This window comes from Pieris napi, chromosome 18, assembly GCF_905475465.1.
Source record: "Pieris napi chromosome 18, ilPieNapi1.2, whole genome shotgun sequence".
NCBI lineage: Eukaryota > Metazoa > Arthropoda > Insecta > Lepidoptera > Pieridae > Pieris > Pieris napi.
In genome coordinates, this window is record NC_062251.1 from 1,524,748 (window position 1) to 1,550,096 (window position 25,349).

The 25,349-nt window shown below is 36.2% G+C and overlaps 2 protein-coding genes across 3 annotated transcripts in view; one reads left to right on the forward strand and one right to left on the reverse strand.

Moving 5' to 3' along the window:
- The window catches only part of LOC125058767 (acyl-CoA Delta(11) desaturase-like), a 29,960-nt gene extending 24,019 nt beyond the window's left edge, over positions 1-5,941 (forward strand). Inside the window, exons 2-5 of the mRNA XM_047662921.1 lie at positions 947-1,152; positions 2,690-2,864; positions 3,747-3,908; positions 5,371-5,941. Of these exons, the coding sequence (XP_047518877.1) occupies positions 954-1,152; positions 2,690-2,864; positions 3,747-3,908; positions 5,371-5,830 (996 nt within the window). The 5' untranslated portion in view covers positions 947-953 and the 3' untranslated portion in view covers positions 5,831-5,941. The remainder of the gene's footprint in view (positions 1-946; positions 1,153-2,689; positions 2,865-3,746; positions 3,909-5,370) is intronic.
- A 5,112-nt stretch (positions 5,942-11,053) lies between these two features.
- Positions 11,054-25,349, reverse strand: part of LOC125058513 (poly [ADP-ribose] polymerase tankyrase) — a 37,207-nt gene continuing 22,911 nt past the window's right edge. For both annotated transcript variants that reach the window (XM_047662601.1, XM_047662600.1), the window contains 8 exons: positions 24,613-24,837; positions 23,520-23,632; positions 22,186-22,349; positions 19,391-19,545; positions 17,921-18,083; positions 16,589-16,715; positions 15,195-15,351; positions 11,054-13,477 (listed from right to left, as the gene is read on the reverse strand). In XM_047662601.1, coding sequence (XP_047518557.1) covers positions 13,412-13,477; positions 15,195-15,351; positions 16,589-16,715; positions 17,921-18,083; positions 19,391-19,545; positions 22,186-22,349; positions 23,520-23,632; positions 24,613-24,837 — 1,170 coding nt within the window. In that variant the 3' untranslated portion in view covers positions 11,054-13,411. The remainder of the gene's footprint in view (positions 13,478-15,194; positions 15,352-16,588; positions 16,716-17,920; positions 18,084-19,390; positions 19,546-22,185; positions 22,350-23,519; positions 23,633-24,612; positions 24,838-25,349) is intronic.

Sequence of the window (25,349 nt, forward strand, 5' to 3'; positions counted from 1 at the left end):
ACTCACAAAGCGGTTTTCGCATCGGCGGTCGCTCTCAAATCAGTCGTGAAGCAGTCATTTTATGATTTGGCATTCTGATAAACAATAAACTAAAAGCTCCCACATTTTCAGAATGCCAAATCATAAAATGACTGCTTCACGACTGATTTGAGAGCGACCGCCGATGCGAAAACCGCTGTGTGAGTTCGAAAAGTGAGTTACAGAATCGCAGGGCTGGAGACCTAGTGTAAAATCTCTTATATTCGCGAAGTATATTAATAAAGCTTTTTATAAATTTAATTAATATTTAAATGATCCTATTCACCTCGCTCCAAGTCTTTCCGACTCTCTTTGCCTCATACTGCAACTATACGACCGCTTTCCTTGCGGGTTCCAATCAAGCAAGGGAATATGATTTGGATCCCTTCGGAGTGTATGGCCTGTCCATTTCCATTTGCGTTTGATCTGCTGGCTAATCGGGTCAAAGTCATAAGTCAGTATGACGAACTAGCTGTTAACTGTAGAATATTTAGAGGGGAAAGTCATCGGCAAAATTTGTTGCAGACTTCTATCTGTAAAACACCAGCCTTGCGATTCTGTAACTCACTTTTCGAACTCACACAGCGGTTTTCGTATTGGCGGTCGCTCTCAATTAGTCGTTGAAGCAGTCATTTTATGATTTGGCATTCTTATAAACAATAAACTACAAGCTCCCATCTTATCTGAATGCCAAATTATAAAATTACTGCTTCACGACTGATTTGAGAGCGACCGCCGATGCGCAAACCGCTGTGTGAGTTCGAAAAGTGAGTTACAGAATCGCAAGGCAGAAAACCGTCATACAGAATATTTTTTGATTTTTATGAGGTGGCAAAAAAAATTCGGTTCCCAAATTTGCCGCCCCAGGAAACTTGAACCAATGTTTCCGCCCTTAAATACACCTAACAAATAAAACTATTGATTCCAGATAAAACATGGCTCCGAATATATCAGAAGAAATTGGATTGGAATCGACGGAGGGGAATCTAGAGAAATTGGTAGCTCCACAAGCTGGGCCCAGGAAATATGAGCTAATATATTCTGTGACAATGTCACTGATTTATGTGCATTCCGCTTCAGCGTACGCTTTATACTTGGGGTGGACGAGAGCGTATTGGTCTACTATATTATTCAGTAAGTTTCTAAAGTTTCTTTTCAGGTTTAGGGTTCTTAGAGAAGAGAAAGAAGAGTTCTTAGAGAAAGGAAACTTCTGTTCATCACACAGTATAAAACAAAGTCGCTTTCTCTGTCCCTATGTATGCTTAAATCTTTAAAACTACGCAACGGATTTTGATAAGGTTTTTATTAATAGATAGAGTGAAGGGGAAGGTTTATATGTATAATAACATCCAATAAATAGTGGAGAAATACTGTTATTTTTGTGGTTTCTAATGTGATGTCGTAAATCGTAAATAATTACATTTTTTCCGCTTACATTGCAAACCCTACGAGATTTATCAAAATAATGTACTAACTATTATACACATTGAAAAGGTTACAGAAAACTCCACGATGGTATATGTCTACCTCTCATGGATATCCCACAATAAGATTTTTTTGTCACATACTTTTTACGACAAATTATGGCTAATTTTCGAAGCGATTTTAACCAATACAGCATTAATCCTTATCCAATTAAAAAAAATCTATATGGCCCTTTACAGCATATGATTTAAATGAATATTTTCGAAGATATTACAGATTTAAAAATTGCGGGAACGACCCAAAGCACTCTGAATTTAGTATCAGCATTGCATCCGTGCGAAACCGGGCGGGTCGCTAGTATAAATAAATAAATGAGTCAGGGGCGCTAGAACCTTTTTAGGTCTGGGCCTCAGATTTCTGTATCTGTTTCATTATTTGTCCATCTAATAGGCAAGTAGTTCATCAGTTGCCGGACACATGTCGCCTTTTTGGGTCCTAAATCCGGTTTCATCACGATATTTTCCGTTCGAGCGAATGTTAAATGCGCACAACGAATGATTGAATCCACAACCTCAGCCCTGCGATTCTGTGAGTGTGAGTTACAGAATCGCAGAGCTGCCTTGCGGTTCTGTAACTCACTTTTCGAACTCACACAGCGGTTTTCGCATCGGCGGTCGCTCTCAAATCAGTCGTGAAGCAGTCATTTTATGATTTGGCATTCTGAAAAGGTGGGAGCTGGTAGTTAAGTTTATCAGAGTGTGAGTTACAGAATCGCAGGGCTGATATAAGAGACTAGGCCAGCAATGCCACTACTGTAGACTGTAGAGTCTTGAGTCTAGACTATTTATTAGATATTAAATTAAATACCACTAATCAGGATATCTCTCGACATAGGCCTCTTCTAAATTTCGCCATTGCTTTGTCCTTATTCTGTACCATTCTACCCTGCCTTACACACACACATACCTAAATACGGTTACGAGGAATGAGTCTGGAATAATTTATTTCAAACACACTAATATACAGTATATACAATATTCTTAACCTTAAAAATAATAATCAAAAATTTATAAAAAGAAAATTAAAACAAATTTAAAAAGTTTGGTCCCTGTGGCAGTGTGCGTATTAAGTATAAAGCACCAGCTCTGGGTTCACCGGTAGTACCAATCCCACGGCCCAAGAGTCTCCACCATTGGAGGATAGACTCTTATATTTGAGCCATTAATAATATATTATATTTTTACAGCATACGTTTTATATGTATTGGCACAAATCGGCGTATGCGCAGGCGCTCATAGACTGTGGTCCCACAGATCATTCAAAGCGACAACTCCTCTGCAGATTCTTCTGATGGTCATGCATTCTTTATCCTACCAGTACACAGCTTATAATTGGGCAAGAGACCACCGCCTTCATCACAGGTAAGTGGATCAAACATCAAGTAAAAAAAAAAAAGGGCAGGAAGCTCATCTGATGTTAAGTGAGCCCATGGACACAATGCCAGAGGACTCGCGAGTGCGTTGCCGGCCTTTTAAGAATTGGTACGCTGTTTTGAAGGACCCAAAGTCGAATTGGTTCGGAAATAACTTCCACCCACGGATACTCAATGCCAGAGGGCTCGCGAGTGCGTTGCCGGCCTTTTAAGAATTGCTACGTTCCTTTGAAGGACCCTTAGTCGAATCGGTTCGGAAATACCTACCACCCATGGACACTTATTGCCAGAGGGCTCGCGAGTGCGTTGGCGGCCTTTTAAGAATGTGTACGCTCTTTTGAAGGACCCTAAGTCGAATTGGTTTGGAAATACCTACCACCCCACGCAATAATAATAATACAAGCGTCACGAAGATCTGCAGCGTTTTTGTCGAAGAAAAGGCAGAGAGCGATTGAGACCGATTGAGAGAGAGTGAGAAAGGGCGAACGTAGCATGAGGCCATGAAGTTAGAGGTCGAAGAGAGCTATAGTGAGAAAGATTGAGAGGGGGAGTAAGGGAGATCGAGAGAAAATACACGCTATTGGTTGATTTATTCGTTTAGTAGTTACATATTAGAACTTTAGATGGCAATTCCGTCGCATAACGTCTTGTGCAGTAAACGCAGATTATTTATTTATTTATATTATCATTAGCACTTATACAGTGTGAATATAGATATACAAATACATGGAGTGATCATATACTGGTACATGATCATTGGGGCGTTTACCTTAGTAATAATTAATTTACAAAGAAGTTTCACTTCTGACATGTGTACTTTGTTTACGCATTTTTTATATCCTCATCATCGAAATAAAATATTTGTTCAAAGGTATGCAGACACAGATGCAGATCCTCACAACTCCACTCGTGGCTTCTTCTATTGTCACGTCGGATGGCTGATCGTCAAGAAGCATCCAGAGGTCGCACGTCGAGGCAAATTCGTGGACTTCAGCGACCTCAACACTAACGCTGTATTACAGTTTCAAAAGAGGTAATCTGAGTAAATGTAAAATGAACCCGTAATTATAAATTAGTACGGTTTACCAACTCAAAAAAGGAGCTATCAGGTACGGGATTTGAATAACAGGCGGAAAATATAAAATACACTATTACAATACTAAGCCAATACGATAATGTCGATAAATATATGTTACTGTAAAAGTTCGAACTACGGTTAATCTTTTATCGACATGAGTTGGTAAATGTAAATATTTCTGAAAACACGACGATTTTTTCGAGCTTTTACCATTCGAATTCATTATATATATGCTAGGTTTTACCACTGTCAGCTGGTAGATGTTGGTTTTAGGAATAAAACAATGAGTAATTCTTTATTATTTACTTTAATGAGCTATTAGACAAAACAGGTACATAGGTATCATATGATAGTAATAAGTACAAACTAATACCAACTTATTTAAATTATTTTGAAAAAACACATAATGAATATATAACATATCTCTGAATATCTCAATCTTTATCATATCTATATAACTGAATCAGTAGTTCTCTATTTGGAATTTAACAACAAAATACAAACATAATGCTTACATAAGCTAGTCTAACTTAATTACATATTTTTGTTTTTCAACATTTACCGTGCCATTAATGTAAATCCTAAGATTTACCAACGGAATGGTGGTAAGAGTTTGAATCGCAAACCTTTTAGGACATTTACCATTAGGAATTGGTAGATCTAAGGTTTTACTGGAATATCTTAGGATTTACTACAGTTCGAGCTTTTACAGTAACATATATAATATTGAATACACAATATCGCTGTGAACTCACTCTGCGAACTCACGTCAGATAATAGTGTGAGAGACAGCATTCAGTAGGCAAAGTGCAACTGGTTCTGGCCCTTGGTATCGCATATTGCCTTCGCACATATCCCCTAGGTACAAAGAAACCGAATGCTTGATTAACTTGCGTTGTTCACCACCACAAGGCTTTATGAAGATACAGATAGATATATGTCTTTCCTACCAACTTTGATTTTTTTTTTGGAGATGTATTGGGCCGTGGGGTTCAAGTGTAGGCAAGGTAATAAAGACGGTGCTTTTGCGCAACGAATCATCATCATCCATAATAAATTAAAATTTAGATAGTTACTATGTTTTACAAAAAAAAAATGTGATTGTTACTGATACAGGCAGTAGCGTAACTATACCACCTAGGGTCCGTGGCAAATTCTTTTGATATCAGTAAAAATTGTCCTAACTCAGTTTAATTTTAATATGCTTCGAGATTTTTAGCGTACTCAATTACACGTGGTATATGTCCCACTAATGGCCATAGGCCTCCTCTCTTAGGCGAGAGGGAATGGTCTGTAGTCCCCACACTAGCCCAATGCGTATTGGAGACTTCACATTCATCCATAGAATATAATACCTTTTGCCAGCCCTGCCACCCTATTGTTATGCCACTGGATACAGAAGGTACTTTTTTTACAGATACGCCATCCCATTTATCGGACTCGTGGGTTTCGTTCTCCCAACAATAATCCCGGTTTACTTCTGGGGCGAGAGTTTCAACGTCGCCTGGCACTTCTGCTTCCTCCGTTACGCCTGCAACCTCCACGCGACCTTCACAATCAACAGCCTCGCCCATCTGTGGGGCTACAAACCATACGACAAGAACATCCAACCGACCCAAAACGAGATTGTCAGCGTCGTGGCACTGGGAGAAGGTTTTCACAACTACCACCACACGTACCCATGGGACTACAGAGCTGCTGAACTGGGGAACAACGTCCTTAATTGGACGACGCTGTTTATAGATTTGTTTGCGAAAATCGGATGGGCGTATGACCTGAAGACGGTGCCGAAGGAAGTGGTGATGAAGCGGGCGGAGAGAACGGGGGATGGGACGGATTTGTGGGGTTCCAAGAGATTAAGCAAGACTGAGTTGTAGTTCTTCTATTATTTTTATTAATTACGCCAATACGATAATTTCGAAAAATATATAATGGTCTAAGATCCCGATATACAACGACCTTCACCGAGATGCTTATTTAATGAAACTTATTTTATATTTAATTTAATATTTCAATAAATATAATCCATATGGGTTGCCTAGCAAATTTCAGTCCAGAGTATGTTTAATTAATATTAAAAAAAAAATTTTTTTAAACATTTAACCGGTATGATTATTAGATAAATTCTATACCAATCGAAAGTATGAAGCCCATAGAATATGCAAACGTTAGGTTGTTTTTAATCAATTAATTATTTATGTGTATATTTTTTATGTGACACTAAAGTATATATATACATCTTTAGTAAAAAAGAAAGTTATAGTGATACATATATAATACTACCCTGATTAAAAGTATTGATTGAAAAAAATTAAAAAAGTTTACTACATGCAAATTATAAAAAAATATTTTTTTTTTAATATTAATTAAACATACTCTGGACTGAAATTTGCTAGGCAACCCATATGGATTATATTTATTGACATATTAAATTAAATATAAAATACGTTTCATTAAATAAGCATCTCGGTGAAGGTCGTTGTATATCGGGATCTTATACTATAATATTGAATACATAAGATACACAATATCGCTGTGAACTCACTCTGCGCAGACTAAGATGTCAAAACTTGGAGATAGCCTTCAGTAGACAACGTCTTTAACAGGATTTGTGCAACAGATTCTAGCCTCTGGCAAACATATTGCCTTCTCATCCCCTAGGTACAAAGAAAGTCCTTGATTAACTTGGGTTGTTCACCACAAGGCTTTAAGTAGATAGGCCAACTGTCTTGTTTCTAGTTTATTGGGGTACCATTACTAAGACAAATGGTGTAGGATACATTTAGTAGGGATGCCATACAATCTGTAATAAAGAAAACGCGTAAATTTATTCCGTATGCGCTCCAACATGAGACAGTAGTTTATATGTTAGTAAACATATATATCTTTATATAAATCGTTGTTTTAGTTACACTTTTCGTAGCGGTAGTATTGGTTCGATATCTGCCCTGCGATTTTGTAACTCACTTTTCGAATCCAAATCTATAAAATGACTGCTTCACGACTGATTTGAGCGCGACCGCTGCTGTGAAAACCGCTGTGTGAGTTCGTAAAGTGAGTTACAGAATCGCAAGGCTGTGGTCCGGGCAAGAAACAAGAATTAAAAGTTAAAAGCTTATTAAAAGTGAAAAAGCTATTGGACTTAGGTCGCTAAACTTCTAACTTCCGCTGCACAAAGCTACGGACATATTAGGGGGGCTGAAAAGTTCGTACCCTATTAAATAAATATGATTTTTAGTTAGCCCTTTAAAAGACACGTGAATAAATTTGACAAATGTCGTTTTAATTAGTTTCTGCTGCTGTGCTTAGGTCTTGGGCGTTTAAATATGTATTTATATCTCTGTCTATCTATAATATGTATGTATATCCGTTGCCTAGTACCCATAACACAAGCTTCACCAGCTTAGCATGGGACTAGGTCAATTGGTGTGAATGGTCTTAAAAAAAAATGAATTTATTCCAACGTATACGGACCTTGCCTCTAGCGACTTTTCCTGTCTTCAGACCAGAGAATGGTCGCTGGACTGTTTTGCGCTGATAAAGAGGTAATCGACGAAACTGAAACCTATGTTGAGGAAGACAAATCTTACTATAAAAATGGTATCAATTGTATGACCGCTATAGTTGTGTCGCCCATATTGAATATAATCAAATCAAATACGATCAATAAGATTGTTTCTATGTTAGCCTACGAACTTTTCAGCCCACCTGCCTTGCGATTCTGTAACTCACTTTTCGAACTCGCAAACCGCGTTAAAAAAGTGAGTTACAGAATCGCAAGGCTGTTTGATATACATCGAACCGGTGGTAACGAAACCGCTACTAAAAGTGTATATCGTGTAATACAAGATTGTTTTACATAGTTATGTATTCTACGTAAATATGTGTTAAACAAAATTAGTTATAAGGCGAGGGATTATTTATAAAAGTATTCTTATGGCTGTATTAGATGATATTAAAAATATAATTAATATTACGTTTTATTTATTTTAGTTTTACTTATTAATACTTCATGGATACAGAAATATAATACAACTAGTAGACTCGGCCAAGCGTTGCTGTGGCTAAGGTTTAAGATATCCTATCTTTTAAGTTAGATCAAACTGCACACGGTGTGCCAATTTGATTGAAATCGGTTAAGTAGTTTAGGAGTCCATAGCGGACAAACAACGTGACGCGTAATTTATATAAATTCAGATTAACTAATGTAAGGTTACATAACTTCAGTTATTTTGTTTATCTTAAACAGAACTCAATCGATAAACGATATTGAACATTCAATATGACCTCAATTAAAGAATAATGGTACAAGTGCATATTGCGTAATAAATTTTTTCACTTTTACTTTGATGTGCTTTAAAAGCGTGTTTTTTAGTTTTTTTAAACTATATTTATTTTTCAGAATGTTTGCAAAACATTTTACTATAACAACACGAGGATGTCTATTCTACGGAAATTATTTTGTGCAAAATGTTAGTGATACTCGTTGACTTAATTTTACTTTCTTGAAATAGATCGCAACAACCATAAATATAGTTTTAGTTTATATTGTAATTCTACCAAATAAAAGTTTAAAAACGAATAAGGAGTGGTAATAATGGATCCCTATCTTACCAAGGTAATATTTCCGCGAAAAGAGGTAATGGTAGGGGAGCCCACGATGCTAAATGGGGATTTACTCGAGCGTCGTAGAGACCTATTGGGATGCAAAGCTTAGATAATAAGAAGAAAAAAATGTTATATGATATATACCTTTTCATCGGTGGGGGAAGCGGCTATAGATTGTTAAATATGTAAAAAAAACTGTTGCATGGACATCCTCGAGCGCGTCAGATATTGATAGCATCAATGCCCTACGTATTTTTAATAATGTACGTATGTTAATCTGATCGTTTGCATGATGCGGGTGGTTGTATTTAAGGGTTGAAAATGAAAAAAAAATAAAAATTATCGAGCGCGTCAGATTTTCTAAGGGAGTGTTAACACTTAAGTGCACCAAAAAAAAAGCTCTCATTCACTAATCTGACGATTTCGATGGGACTCCAACCCACGAACATTTTCATAATTTGCAAAAAAAAATCGCAATTTTGAAATACTCAAGCGCGTCAGATTAAGATATATGTGGTTCATCTTTATGTTCTAAACGTACTGTCTCATAATCTGACGATTATCTAGAGGGATTCGCCTGATCTGACAAAAAAAATTTAGAAAAACGGTTCACCTAAAGGGCCATCCCTGCAAGTTCCCGCTAATTCCATTCCTGGGCGCTTAAAATTGATATTTTGAGCTCGCTGAGTTCAAAGAAATAACATTTATATGCATTTGAGCTCTCCCAGCTCGAAAGTCTGATAGAAGTTTCATAGAACACTATTTTTGGAATTTTCAAACCGCAATAACTTTTGAATGGATCAAGCAATTTTCACGCGGTTGGCGGCATTCGACGCAGTTTTATCATCCTCAGTAATTTTGCAATTTTAATTGATCGAACCACAAATTTCGGAGTAATCCCGAAACAACACTTTTTCGGGTTTCTTTCTTTCGTTCGAACGATTCAACCGCTTTTGACCGGCTTGGTGGCGATCGGCGTGGTTTTTCAAGCTCAAAGGCGGATTAGTTTTTGAAGTTGATCGATAAAGAAATCACTTAAAAAAAAATATTTCTTATTTTTTTAAGATTTTTCAAAATTTCTCAAAATCTATCGGTCCGAATCGGTTCAAATTCACAGGAAATGTAATTTTGAGGGAAATATTTAGAACGCCGTTTAGTAGATACCGATGGGTTTAAGGAAATGTAGGCATCACGCAGCTGCACGCATTTAACTTTATCGACGAATTGTTGTTATTTCGGCTTGCGGAAATCGTGAGATTATATATTTTTCATTATTCTTGATTTATTTCCTTCTAAATAAAATAAAAATTAGCTACTCTCGAGAATGTCGAGATGACGTTTTTATTTACAACTTTGTTGCCCTCCCGTTTTTTCCGTCACCCTCAAATTGTCAGATTAATGGAATATACACTTTTTAGGATTTAATTAACTCACCCTACCTTAATCTGACGCGCTCGGGAATTTCTGATGGTCAATTTTTTTTTACTAAACTGATCCTGTCTCCTTCACGTGCGGCTTTATATATGGGCCTCATATTTTGTGGAGGTACTTAACCGGGTACAAGGTATCCCCCTATATATTAATCTGCCGCGCTTTAGTAAATCCCGAAATCCCCTCTTGGGCTCCCCTACCATAATAGATTATTACGTTTCAAGACATTCGTCAAAATTACCGTCGTAATGTGCGGTGCGGTTACTGTGTCGTCTGTAATGAATTTTTTGCTAACTTTAAATTAACTGTAATTAATAAAAAAAATTAACAGTGAAACAACTTTAACTTTAACTCTTTAATTATTACATTTATCTATTTACAATAAATACATAACAACAATGTGTAAATCGTTGAATAGGAAAAATATATATATTTGAACTAGCAAACTCGACGAACTCCGTTTCGCCACCAGATGGCTTCCTTTTATGTAACATTTCGTTTGGTATTTAAATTTCAAATTCAATTTCATTGAAATTTTTCTTGAATTTTGGAAATTTTGGAAATCGGTTCGTGCGTTCTGGAGTTATAGCGTCAGGAAGGAAAACCCGACTTATTTTAATATAGTAGATATATAATGTACTTAGTATCCTAGTAATAATAGCATTACCTTTTATTTTTCCTGAACAATATAGATTTTTCATTTTGCTTTTCGACTATGTATCTCGGGGCAAGCGAAATGTCAGCGACGGAGGATGATACCGAACTAAGTATTTGTATTAAGTCCTGCCCTGCGATTCTGTAACTCACTTTTCGAACTCACACAGCGGTTTTCGCATCGGCGGTCGCTCTCAAATCAGTCGTGAAGCAGTCATTTTATGATTTGGCATTCTGATAACCAATAAACTACAAGCTCCCACCTTTTCAGACAAAGTTATTTTATTTGCCAATATTAATATATCTACAAATCAACGACAATTTGATAGTGTAGAAATATAATGTTACCAGCGCCATTGCTCCGACATATATATGTACGTCTTGTAATGTAAATGAAATAAAAAACATTTGTAAAAATTCACTTTAATACAATCATTCCGACATATATACAATATCAAAAACCGCTACACACGCGCCATTGAGACACATTCACCTATCCAAACATTCTATGCCACACTTATTTGACCCAATATATTATAAATAACATTCTTAACAGCTTAAAAATTGAATAAGCAATAGCTTAGAATGCCTGCTTAGTCTAAATTGTAGGACAAAATTATTCTATTTCACATTAAAAGACAATGTACTAAGAGATTTACGCTTGAAAGACGTATGCGTACACGAACGAATACGTACTAACGAATGCGTACACGAATGAATACGTACACGAACGAATACGTACTAACGAATGCGTACACCAATGAATACGTTCGTATACATGAGAAACGTATGAAGTTTAGAGACCATACGTACTTTACGCACTCATTGCTTGGCTTTTGTATTATGAAAGTAACCACGTAAATTTAGTTCACCCAAAGCCAGGTCATAAGAACGTAACGCGTAACGAAAATAATGCAGCGTCTGTACTCTGCATTTTCTGAGCTATGCTAAGCTATGATAAAAGCTGAACTTTGTATTCTTTCAATTTCCAACACTCTCTTCTTCTTCTTGAAGTGCCTCTCCACTACTGAAGGTCAGCTCATCATACTCCTTATTTTTACAAATTGTCACTATCTCTTAGCTCAATCTCTAAAGCTAAAATCGACGACCATACGTACGAACGTACGACGTATACGTACGCGAACGTAAAATGAAATTTGAGATTTGATATCAAAATTAGAAGCTGCCACGGGTCGTAGTAAATATATAAATTACAGTTTTTGTGATCACACTCCTCCAGAACGGTGGAACCGATATTTATGAATTTTATATTTAATAGGTCGTAAAGTATACTACTTTATCCATTTTCTTTTATTTTATTAGATGAGGCTATATTACGCTAGGATCGTACTAAAGCACGAGGCTCACAATAAAACGACCCGTAGCAACAACGACTCGTATTTTTAACATATAATGGGCGTAAGTCAATAACGCAGTATAGAGTATACAGGGTGTAAATATAGCAAAACGTTGATAAAATAATACTAATAAAAATAGCATTTAAAAAGCATTTTTTTTTAATTTCACATTCATAACTTCTAAGATTTGGATTTTTTGTCATGCACAACCTGTACTAATGGGCCGTAACACATCAGTGTTGGTGATCCAAAACTATCGATTTTGTATATTAACTTTGCTATTTTGCCGTTATAGACCAAGCCAAAACTATTAGAAAGTCAAAAACAGGGTGTAAGGATATTATACCAATGACGATACAACCATAAGCATCTTAGATACGAGAAAATCTACAATTGTAGATTTAATTGAACACGATTCCTATATTTAACGAACAGTATAACAACCTTTCAATTGGCTTTTAATATTTACACGTTCCAACACTCGCTTCAGACACAGTTTTGTGTCCGTTTCGAAATTCATATAAGTCTAAATTCACAAAATAGGTGGTTTTTGTAAAGGAGAAATAAATTTGGATTTGAACCAAAAACCTCTGATCAAGGATCAAAATTAATTCCTAACTAACACAACACATTCTGACATATGTCATTATGTGAAATTGACATGAAACGTCAAATTTATTAGATGGCATTGCACCGAAAACGTACCGCAAGTACGCATGATTCTTTTTTTACCAGTAGAGGTTTATTACAAAGAAAGCCTTCCTTATCCAAAACGACACACTTTTCTTGAATGTCATTAGATGTAATTAGAATACTGACATTGACATATGCCATTACAATTTTTAAGTTGACGTGTCATTCAAATACTGATATTTGACAGATTTTAATTTGCATTTTATTGGTAAATTTTGACATTTTCATGTCTCACATTTGAATAATTATACAACGCTTAGGATTTAAATGACATTTGACATTTCTGTCAAAATTACATCGCTCGTCTCGTAATACTTTTAAGAAAATTGCGTTGTCAAATACATCACATACAATTCACATTCGTTCAATTGACATTTACATTATGTCATTAGAATACTGACATTTGATAGACTTAAATGCAAGACATATTCAAATATTCAAATTAAAAAGTGTGATTGACATTTAAGTTGCATTTTATTGGTAAATTTTGACATTTTCATGTCTAACATTTAAAAAATTATACAACGCTTAAATGACATTTGACATTTCTGTCAATTTTACATAGCTCGTCTCGTGAAACTTTATTTTTTCGTTACAAAATACCTAACGAACAATTCACCACCAAATTATGCTAATCGGTTTTGCACTGGCAATATTAGAGGAACTGACACATGTCATTAGCTACAATACTGACATTTAACGTCAAACTGTCACCTATACGTCACCTTGTGGCTCCTCTTCGCAGACTATTTGATACGTTATAAGGTATTCGGGGTATGCCTGAAAAATAAATCTTCATTAGACCTTTCATCACAGAACATTGGGGAATAAACTTCGAGCGTTCAAGTATTACGTAACGAATTTAGGGGGGGGGGGGGGGGGGGGGTGTGTTGTGTCCTTTTGTAAAACGTTACGATGCGGGGCGGGGATTGAATTACGCGTTATTGTTAATACTACTTTTGACTAGCCAATACTTTACACCACATAATGGTAACTTTTAAGTATAAAGAGTCACTGGGTGGTCACGAAACGTTTTACTATTGAGTACAGAAAAACGTTACGGCCCGTTACATGTGGGAGGGGGTCAATCAAAATCGATCTTAGGGGTATTATTCAACATTTATTAACAAAAGAATTATTTAAAGTGAAATTTATTTCTGAATTGGCCTATTTTTTACTTAAGTCTTGTGGTGGTGAGCTACCAAGTGTTCTCCAAGAACTCGGTTTCTTTGTACTTAGGGCCCTTAGAGGTTATGCGATACCAAGGGCCAGAATCTGTTGCATATATCTCCGTTAAAGACGTTTCCTACTGAATGCTGTCTCGACATATATATATATATGTTCGCAGCGATATTGTGTATCTTATGTTTTCAATATTATATATTTAGTTTCGACTTTATGGGCTAAGTACTGTATAAATGTATGTATTTTTGCGAATTATTATTTACTTTATTATTAATATGTCATGTGGAACATGGTGTACAACAAAAACTTAGCGATTAAAAAGAGTGGCGGAGAGTTTATTGCCAGTTCTCTTCCGTTCTACGCCCTTGATTTGAGAACTGGCAGTAAATGTAAAATTAGAAGCATTTAATGTATATTTCTTTTTTGACTTTCATAAGTGTACATTGTGTTAACTATATGAATAAATGATTTTTTACTTTTGACTATTTATTTAGCCAATTATTCTTTCTATATCCAACGGATTGTGATTAGTACGATTCGTCAATATGTCGAAAGAAATTGTATGTATTTTTGTGAACAAATAAATAGTATTAGGCTTTCAGCTATTTTTTGTATAACCTATTAAACCTAGGTTATTTAAAAAAAAAAGAAATCAATGGCGCTACAACCTCTTTAGGTCTGGGTCTCAGATTTTTGTATCTGTTTTATGATCATTTTCAAATCTAATACGCAAGTAAGTGATCAGCCTCCTGTGCCTGACACATGTCGACTTTTTGTGTCTAAAGCCGGTTTCCTCACGATGTTTTCCTTCACCGTTCGAGCGAATGTTAAGTGCGCATAGACAGAAGGTCCATTGGTGCACAGCCGGGGATCGAACCTACGATCTCAGGGATGATAGTCGCACGCTGAAGGCACTTAAATTTTGTCAAATAAAGTGTAAAATATGGAATTCATTTATACTACGTATATAGTTATAACATTTATATATTTTGTAAATTTTTGTTTTTTGTGTTTATATGTATCTACTCATTTTTTTTATGAAGGGGGTGTATGTAGAGGTGTGATTATTGTCTATATAGATATTTCGTAATTCCATTTGTAATATTGTCAACGTATCATTATTTCATAATTCCACTTGCACGTGGATCAATCAGTCGCCCTATAACCGCCATGTAAGTCAGAGGACAATAAAGACAGTGAATTCTATTTCGGTTTTCATTTGGTGTACCTCAAACACTAAATGTATATTATTTACTTACAAACAATATTTCGAGCTGGTTTGCTCAGAAGGAGAACCAGAATAATCACTGACCTGTTCCCCTCTATAAACAACGTACTCAGGGTAACACAGCCCCCCGGTAGTGGGACGGCCGGCAACGCTATGATGCCCCGGAGGGGCATGGGCCATCTTCATCGCAGTGGCTAGTTGAAAGCCCCGCCCTAATGTTACACGGCAAAGCAGCATTTGTCTGAAACGAAAAACAATTTTTACAAAAAAGTTTTTGAAGGGAAAATCTTTAAAATGAGTAAATAATTAAATTAGCGTCACGAAGATGTGCAGCGTTTTTGTCAAAGAAAAGAAGAAGGGAAAATTATCTTATAGAAATTATATTTTTTTTAATTATTGTAATGAGAATTTATGAAATATCTAGTGGTATTTTATATTTTATACAAAATTATTTATTGAAATCTCAAATGGAGAATTAAAATGCCACATGTTTTTAGTATCGAAGAAATAAATAAAAAATTATAATTTATATTAATTTCGACTCTTATTATTTTAATGACAATTAAATTCCTAAAATATCTTCCCTTTTCCCTCCCTCTAAGTCTCAGAAATATAAAGTTTTAGATTTGAATAAATATGAACAAGACTTAAAAATTTGTTTGCCAAAGAAGTTTCACTTATGACATGTATTTTTTTATCTGTGGCAGACCAATTTGACAGTTAAAGTTATTTTTATTTAAAAACAAAGGCACTTTTGACAGTCAAGTTAACAAGTTAAAAAAATTACTAGATTAGATTAATAATGTTTTTTTATTTATTTATTTACACTTCGATGCATATAGAAATATAATTCAAATTCAAAATAACTTTATTGTACGAATAAAGTTGTTTTGAGTTTGACTAACGTTTGGTTAACGTCAACAGAAGAGATGTCAAATTAGTTGTAAATTTACATTTACTACCATTTCGCAAGTCAAGGGCGGAGAGCGGAGAAGAACTGGCAAGAAACTTTCCGCCACTGTTTTTAATCGCCAAGTTTTCATAATTAAATAAAAAAAGCAATAGTACATAAAACATATAGTTATTCAGACAAAACTAATGGAACAAAACAAAGCAATTAAAACATATAACAAACATTACATAGTAATCAGGACACTATGTTGCCAAATTAAAATTATCTATTGCCGCAAAGTTTCCAATAATTTTTTTTTTTAGAACGGGGCAAACGGGCAGGAGGCTCACCTGATGTTAAGTCATACCGCCGCCCTCTCAATGCCAGAGGGCTCGCGAGTGCGTTGCCGGCCTTTCAAGAATTGGTACGCTCTTTGAAGGACCCTAAGTCGAATTGGTTCGGAAATATTTCAGTGGGCTGCTGGTTCCACATAGTGCTGGTGCAAAAATTGCCTTGAAAAACGCTCAGTTGTGGAACGGCGGACGTCGTGGTGAAATAATGTTAGTTCTGTATTTTCAATACTCACCTATGACAGAGATAGCAGCTCCGGTCCTTGTGGGCCGGACAGCCGGATCCACCGCCGAACCCATAAACATACTGATTACTCTTCGACGAATGTTCGGCAAAGTATATTCCAGCGCCGAACATTCCACCTGAAATTTTTGAAGTACTTTAGGCGCGACTAGGGAGTAACTCAGATTTTTTTCTGACGGAAGTAACGCTTACTATAAAAAAAAAAGTGTAGTTTCCGCTATTTAAAAATAACAACGATAGCGCGTTTTATAAGTCCGTCAGCGCCATCTAGTGGTGCATTATTTGAACTGATTTAAGTCAGTTTCTTGGTAGTGTTTATTTAGGATAGCATTCACTCGTTTTATTTGATACTGATTCTTTAATTCTGTTATTATTAGTATATTTATATTTAAAATGAAAATCCATACTAGTAACATGTAACCAAATTAAAATTCCACTTAAAAGAGGGAAGGTTCCCATCCTAGCTTGCTTTTTTGTTATACATACGGCCAGTTATTATTAGTAAATTAGGTTAGACTTAAATTACTTATTAGTCTTAAGTTAGTCTAGATTGTTATGTGCCATGATGTCTTAGTAAAGACACATGTATATTAAAAAAAAAAAAATACGGCCAGTTTTTTCGCTTAATTTCATATTTTACCATAATGGAAGAAGTAAATTAATCTTTGAATAATAAATATAATTAAATTATAATAAGATATTTATTATTTAAGTTAATATTTAATCATTTCAGTGATATATGCCGTCAACTCCAAAGAAGTTTTACTTCAATCGCGCGTAAAGGTTACGCACACACTTTTTTTTTTTAATTTTAAGTATACCTCTGTTAGAAATCATTTTTGACTGATGACTTAGCTTCAAACAAAGAGTTTCATTTATTTAAAATATCATGTAAACGAATTTAGTAGAAATATATTACTAAATCTATAGTTTTTAATTTTAATAGAAAATTCAAATTGATATGTCTATTTACGTCTGATCGTTGTGTAACACGTTCGTGTACGTGTGGGACCGTTCAAGTATTACGTAACGCAATTTTTGGAGATTATTGACCCCCCCCCCCCCATGTATCTCGCCGTAACGTTTTTCAGTACCCTAGTACAGTACTGTACTCAAGTATAGTAAAACGTTTCGTGACCACCTAGTGACTCTTTAGTTACTATTATGTGGTGTAAGTCGAAAATAATATTAACAATAACGCGTAATTTAATCCCCGCCCCGCATCGTAACGTTTTACAAAAGGGCAAAAAAAATTCTTTTCGTTTTTGTGCATTAACTGAAAAATACTTTAGAACAAATTTTTTTTTAATCATAAATTTCTCACCAATATAAGCGTGTCGTTCATCAAATCCCTTCTGAACGATAGCGTTGATGAACGGTGACCCGTGGAACAGCATTCGTTCACTCGCGCCCCCCGCCTCTTCAGTCACCTCGCTGCGTCTACGCGCGTAACGCTCCCAAAGGCGGCCGTTCACAATTTTTTGTATCTAGAAAATTCGGAAAAATAACATAATACGAAAATTGTCTTTGGAGGAAACAAAACAAATAGCATATAGAACATAAATATATATGTCGGAGAAATATCGTTATTCCATCGATATGGACTTCGTCTTTAGCGGGTCCAAAGTCAAGATGGCGCCTTCCATCGAGGAATTTGCTCTGCTCTGATTGGTCGTAATCGCACCTATAGTCGTATTTTGGAACAAAGTTTCTTATCGCGCGTTGTGAAAGGGGGCAAGACGGAAAACATTCTTACGAAAAGTTGTCACGACACTTTTTTGCTATTAGCTATTGTAATACACCGATTCTCGTCCGATCACCGAAGTTAAGCAACGTCGGGCGAGGTCAGTACTTGGATGGGTGACCGCCTGGGAACACCTCGTGATGTTGGCTTTTTTTTTTCGTCGTAAGATTGGTGTCGAGAAAATCTATCATACTGTTATGATACCAATTAACATATAAATTAATCGAAAGGAATTTCGTTCCATCCGGGTGTCCCTTGACACCTCTAAAGTTTTTTAATTAGACCAAGCCAACTGACAGTAGCTAATGTCACTTAGTAAAATAATGTTGCCATATTTAAAGTAATAGTGATACGTTCAGTTCTTGTTCAATCAGATGAATTAACAAAGAGTGTGAATAGTTAATCATTTCACACTATAAAATAATATTATTTCTATTTTAAAATTGTATAAAAGTGCTTTGATATAAGTTAGGTACTAGTAGTATGTAACTACAATCAGTTTTTTGACGGCTTATTACAAAGCGCGGCGCGGCGCCTAGTGCCATCACCGATCATTAATTCAGGAGTTTTTCCAATCGTTCACTTTGTCACAAGACTATTTTTATTTCATTAAAAACTGACAACACCGTAAACGTCAGTTGACTTCGTCTAATTAAAAATACGACTATATATTACGTCATCGTGTGTTAGGTTTATTTTCGTTACGGAATTTCTTGATTCCGTCGCCGCGCTCAAAGTCCGGGATGGGGGCCTCATAGCCTAGCGGTCTTATTAAGTGGCAGCTAGATGAGGGGTACCGGGTTCGATTCCCGCTTCGAGGGCAAGTTTTAATTTAATTTAAATTTGTTCTCGGCCTTTAGGAGGGTTGTGCGGTACCGGGCGAGTGCCTAAACCGTACATGGAGGACAAGATCGAATTTCTGAGGCAAAAAGCACGAATGATAAAAATCTCATACATGACGCTGGCTAATGCACAACCCGTGCCAGAGCCATTTAAAAAAAAAAAGTCCGCGATAAAATCTATGCAATAGCTTAAAAGTGTTCTACTCACCCTAACAACGTTGTATCTGGTGAAGTGTCCCCCGGCGTGATCACGATGAGCTCTCACCGAGGCCTGCATCTCTCTCTCTATTATCACATATTCACTATCCCCACACTCCCCGGCGCTACATGCCACATCGACGAGGGTCGTACCGCCGTACCATTCTGAAAATTACAATTAAATAAGAGATTGTAACGCAACTTTTGTACGTGTACGTGTACGTACGTACTTGGTATGTACGTACACGTACGTACCAAGATACATTCACGCGCGCGGCTTCTATATAATGGGAAGTCACACCGAGATCGTGGCATCAATTATTACTTCTTCCTGACAAAACAGGCCCGTAGGAGGCCCTGACACGTTTTAACGGAGAAATAAAATCTTATTTTAATAATAGGGGAGCAAACGAGCCTACGAGACACCCAAAAAGGGCAGTCATCTCAGCCCATGGACACCTATTTTTAGTGGGTGCGTTGCCGGCCTTTCAGGGAAGAGTACACTCTAACTTTGAATAGTTGGAGGTAGTATCTCAAGGAAGACCCCCGCCGGAAGTCGAATAGTCCAATCACCACCTTCACTCGAAAATGCATTTCGTTTTCAAGCATAGACAATGTGTGGATAATATGTGTAAAAAAGTAAATAATTACTGTTGACGTAATCACCAACTAGGAAAATCAAAGATATCTACCCCCCCCCCCCCCCCATTATTACCCCGTGGACCTTAAACCCATTCCAAAAGGTATCAAGTCACAATTTCCTCTTAATCTTATGCACTCTCAAATATCATACCAACAAATTAGACTTAAGTTTGATAGGCGTTCAGGAACACTCCAACACCCGTATGTCAAAAATATATTGGATTACAGTTAAGTCTTGTAAAGCGCTGTCAAATGTCAAACTATCCAACATCCGCATGTCAGAAATCTATTGTATTTTGACAGTTAAGTGTTGTAAAGCGCTGTCAAATGTCAAACTATCCAACATCCGCATGTCAGAAATCTATTGTATTTTGACAGTTAAGTGTTGTAAAGCGCTGTCAAATGTCAAACTATCCAACATCCGCATGTCAGAAATCTATTGGATTTTGACAGTTAAGTGTTGTAAAGCGCTGTCAAATGTCAAACTATCCAACATCCGCATGTCAGAAATCTATTGTATTTTGACAGTTAAGTGTTGTAAAGCGCTGTCAAATGTCAAACTATCCAACATCCGCATGTCAGAAATCTATTGGATTTTGACAGTTAAGTGTCGTAAAGCGCTGTCAAATGTCAAACTATCCAACATCCGCATGTCAGAAATCTATTGGATTTTGACAGTTAAGTGTCGTAAAGCGCTGTCAAATGTCAAACTATCCAACATCCGCATGTCAGAAATCTATTGTATTTTGACAGTTAAGTGTTGTAAAGCGCTGTCAAATGTCAAACTATCCAACATCCGCATGTCAGAAATCTATTGGATTTTGACAGTTAAGTGTCGTAAAGCGCTGTCAAATGTCAAACTATCCAACATCCGCATGTCAGAAATCTATTGGATTTTGACAGTTAAGTGTCGTAAAGCGCTGTCAAATGTCAAACTATCCAACATCCGCATGTCAGAAATCTATTGTATTTTGACAGTTAAGTGTTGTAAAGCGCTGTCAAATGTCAAACTATCCAACATCCGCATGTCAGAAATCTATTGGATTTTGACAGTTAAGTGTCGTAAAGCGCTGTCAAATGTCAAACTATCCAACATCCGCATGTCAGAAATCTATTGGATTTTGACAGTTAAGTGTCGTAAAGCGCTGTCAAATGTCAAACTATCCAACATCCGCATGACAGAAATCTATTGGATTTTGACAGTTAAGTGTCGTAAAGCGCTGTCAAACGTCAAACTATCCAACATCCGCATGTCAGAAATCTATTGAATTTTGACAGTTAAGTGTCGTAAAGCGCTGTCAAATGTCAAACTATCCAACATCCGCATGTCAGAAATCTATTGGATTTTGACAGTTAAGTGTCGTAAAGCGCTGTCAAATGTCAAACTATCCAACATCCGCATGTCAGAAATCTATTGGATTTTGACAGTTAAGTGTCGTAAAGCGCTGTCCTATGTCAAACTATCCAACACCCGCATGTCAGAAATCTATTGGATTTTGACAGTTAAGTCTCGTAAAGCGCTGTCAAATGTCAAACTACCCAACATCCGCATGTCAGAAATCTATTGGATTTTGACAGTTAAGTGTCGTAAAGCGCTGTCAAATGTCAAACTACCCAACATCCGCATGTCAGAAATCTATTGGATTTTGACAGTTAAGTGTCGTAAAGCGCTGTCAAATGTCAAACTATCCAACATCCGCATGTCAGAAATCTATTGGATTTTAACAGTTAAGTGTCGTAAAGCGCTGTCAAATGTCAAAGTACCCAACATCCGCATGTCAGAAATCTATTGGATTTTGACAGTTAAGTGTCGTAAAGCGCTGTCAAATGTCAAACTACCCAACATCCGCATGTCAGAAATCTATTGGATTTTGACAGTTAAGTGTCGTAAAGCGCTGTCAAATGTCAAACTATCCAACATCCGCATGTCAGAAATCTATTGGATTTTGACAGTTAAGTGTCGTAAAGCGCTGTCAAATGTCAAACTATCCAACATCCGCATGTCAGAAATCTATTGAATTTTGACAGTTAAGTGTCGTAAAGCGCTTTCAAATGTCAAACTATCCAACATCCGCATGTCAGAAATCTATTGGATTTTGACAGCGCTGTCAAATGTCAAACGAATTGACAGTTTCGTGATTAGTTCGTGTTCGCACACCTTACCAGAGTGTGATTGGAGACTGTGTCTGGCTGCTTTCATCAATCTGTGTCTGTGCCCGTACGCAGCCACACCTATCGCCCGGAGATCCTCATGAGACATCTCCGAGAGGATGTCCACCGTGATCTGTTCTCTTTCCAATACCGTCGCCAACTGCTCTAGGCCGATGCTGAAAAGGTCCATTTAGTATATTTAATTTATAAGTCAACGAACCTATACGAATTAAAAAAAGGGTGCGTGCACTTATGTACGCGTAAGAAGTTATACTTCTTTGGCATTATCAAAAATAGTTTTTGATTGCATGCAAATAATTAATTACAATTAAATAATCAAAGACTGGAAAAGGAGTCATTATAGTGAATAAAGTTCAGTTTACATTTGAAAAATTAAATAAATAAATATTTATTATTATTCTCTTACATTAAGTGTAACATAAATTCTATTATTATTCGAATGTTGTTTTTAAATTATGTCCAATGCCGTAGCATCTTTATTCTGTTAATTTTGTGTCACGGTGCGCGCGCAATATAAAATTTCAATCTCATCAATTTTTCATAACGCGCCTAAATAAGTATAACTTCAAAAAATAAGAGGGATTCGGAAGAAAATCATCAGTTATTGTTATCAGTCAAAAACAGTCTGAAACTTTCATAAAAAAAAATTAATCCATACTTTACGTATTGATGACGTTACTAAAGCTAAACCAGTTTACGTTAATAGATTTTTGAAGTGAAACGCATAATAATATTAGCGTCACGAAGATGTGCAGCGTTTTTGTCGAAGAAAATGGAGAGAGCGATTGAGAGAGAGTGAGAAGGGCGAATTGCCTTATAAAAATTGTATTTTTAAATTAAAATTTCGTGAAGAATTCGTTTTTCCCTCCCTCTAAGACTCGGAAATCTAAAGTTTTAGATTTATATAAATATGAACAAGACTTAAAAATTAGTTTGCCAAAGAAGTTTTACTTCTGACATGTGTATTTTGTACGCACGCACTTTTTTAAACAAATTTTCACTTCTTCACAACTCTTATTTCAGATTTTTCTTCTAATAAATAAATGTATTAAGAATGAGAGCAGTGTTGACCTAGTGGCTTCAGCATGCGACTCTCCCCGAGATCTTAGATCTGATCTCCGTCTGTGGACCAATGGACTTTCTGCGCATTTAACATTCACTCGAAAGAAAACATCGTGAGGAAACCGGCTTGCCTTAGATCCAAAAGTCGACGCAGTCAGGCACAGGAGGCTGATCACCTACTTGCCTATTAGATCGACAAATACAGAAATCTGAGACCCAGACCTAAAAAGCTTAAACTCTAAAGCAAAAAGAGAATGACTTACCTAGTAAGAAACGTTTGCAGAGATTCAGAAGTGGAGAGGGCTGATGCAGGTCTACCCGCTGCGTCTTCCAAGCTTCCTCTGGATCCCTCCGACCAGTAATTGCTTGCCATTACCTGGAGGAATATATTTATATCTTTATATATAAAATTCTCGTGACACAATGTTCGTTGCCATACTCCTCCGAAACGGCTCGACCTATTCTTATGAATTTTTTTAAGCAGATTTAGTAAGTCTAAGAATCGGCTACTATCTTTCAAACTGCTAAATGTTAAGGATGGTCCCACCTCTAAATTTTTATTTTTCAGAAAAAAAATTGTTTTTATTTTTTTATGATACAGCATACAAAAATGCATACAACCCTTAATTGTCACCCCTCTACGATCAACCCCTATTTTTTAGTATAGATAGTTATTGTCATTGAACTAAAAATGTTCCCTAGAAATAATATACAAGGCAAAACCACTTTTGTCGGGTCAGCTAGATTACATATAGAAATCTGTCTGTTTCTATCGAATTTATTCAAAGACTACTAAACAGTTTTAAAGAAATCATAAAACAATTAATAGGTAGCTATTAATTGTTTTATGCCACCTCTGTTAAACCACCTTTCAAATACAGTGTATAACGACTCTTTATAACGAAATTCGTTATAACGAAATATTCTCGATAACGTAAAAATAGATACAATTGTTTGGTTTAACACAAATCCCAAACATTTATTCACTCTTTGTAACACAACAACCTCTCTCTATAACGAAAGAATATTTTCTCTATAATCAACAACATACTTAAGTGTAATTGTTTTTATAATCAGCTTACGCCGCCTTCTCGCCTTTGTTATTGTTAATTGGATTAACACGTGTGCCATTATTTTTAGATTACATTGCCTGTCATAGCAAAACACGTCAGGCATAGTTAGCTGAATATGTGTTTAGAATAATTTACCTATTGATAGTAATAAAATTAGAAATTATTGTAATAGGTTAAATTTGGTTTCTTTTTCTATTCACTCCATACAACGATACTTCTCTATAACGAAAAATCCTCGGTCCCTTGAAATTCGTTATAAAGAGTTTTCAATGTATATACTTACCGGTAGCGGAAGTGGCACTGTATCCCCACTGGGCAAGAGCACCGGCAGCTGTGGTGGGGGTAAGAGTGAGGCTGTGGGGATGGACACAGCCTCCGATTCGGCAGAACCACCAGCCGCTCCCGTCATTGCATCTGACAGTAGGGACCGTACGTCGTCTGCTCCTGCTAGTTCCAGGGCTGTTTGTCCCTCTTGGTTCTTCAGGAAGGGATCTGCCCCATGAGCTAGCTGGTTTAAATAAAACTTATTAAATCAATAGATATTGAATGGGCGGATAGATAGCCCCTATTTGCTGTCATTAATATATCTTAAGGTTAGTAAAGGTAAAACGAATTAAACAAATATACCAAATATCTGCAGCAGAGCAGGTTTTATTTTTGAAGTTATACTTCTTTAGGCGCGTTATGAAAAATTGATGAGAGTGAAATTTTACGATGCGCGCGCACCGTGACACAAAATTAACAGAATGACGTTGCCCACGGAAGATGCTACGGCATTGGACATAATTTAAAAACAACATTCGAATAATAATAAATATTTATTTATTTAATTTTTCAAATATAAACTGAACTTTATTGACTATAATGAGTCCTTTTCCCTTCCTTTTGTCTTTGATTATTTAATTGTAATTAATTATTTGCATGCAATCAAAAACTATTTTTAATAATGCCAAAGAAGTATAACTTCTTACGCGCGTACATAAGTACACGCACCCTTTTTTTAAATTAAAGAAACAAAAC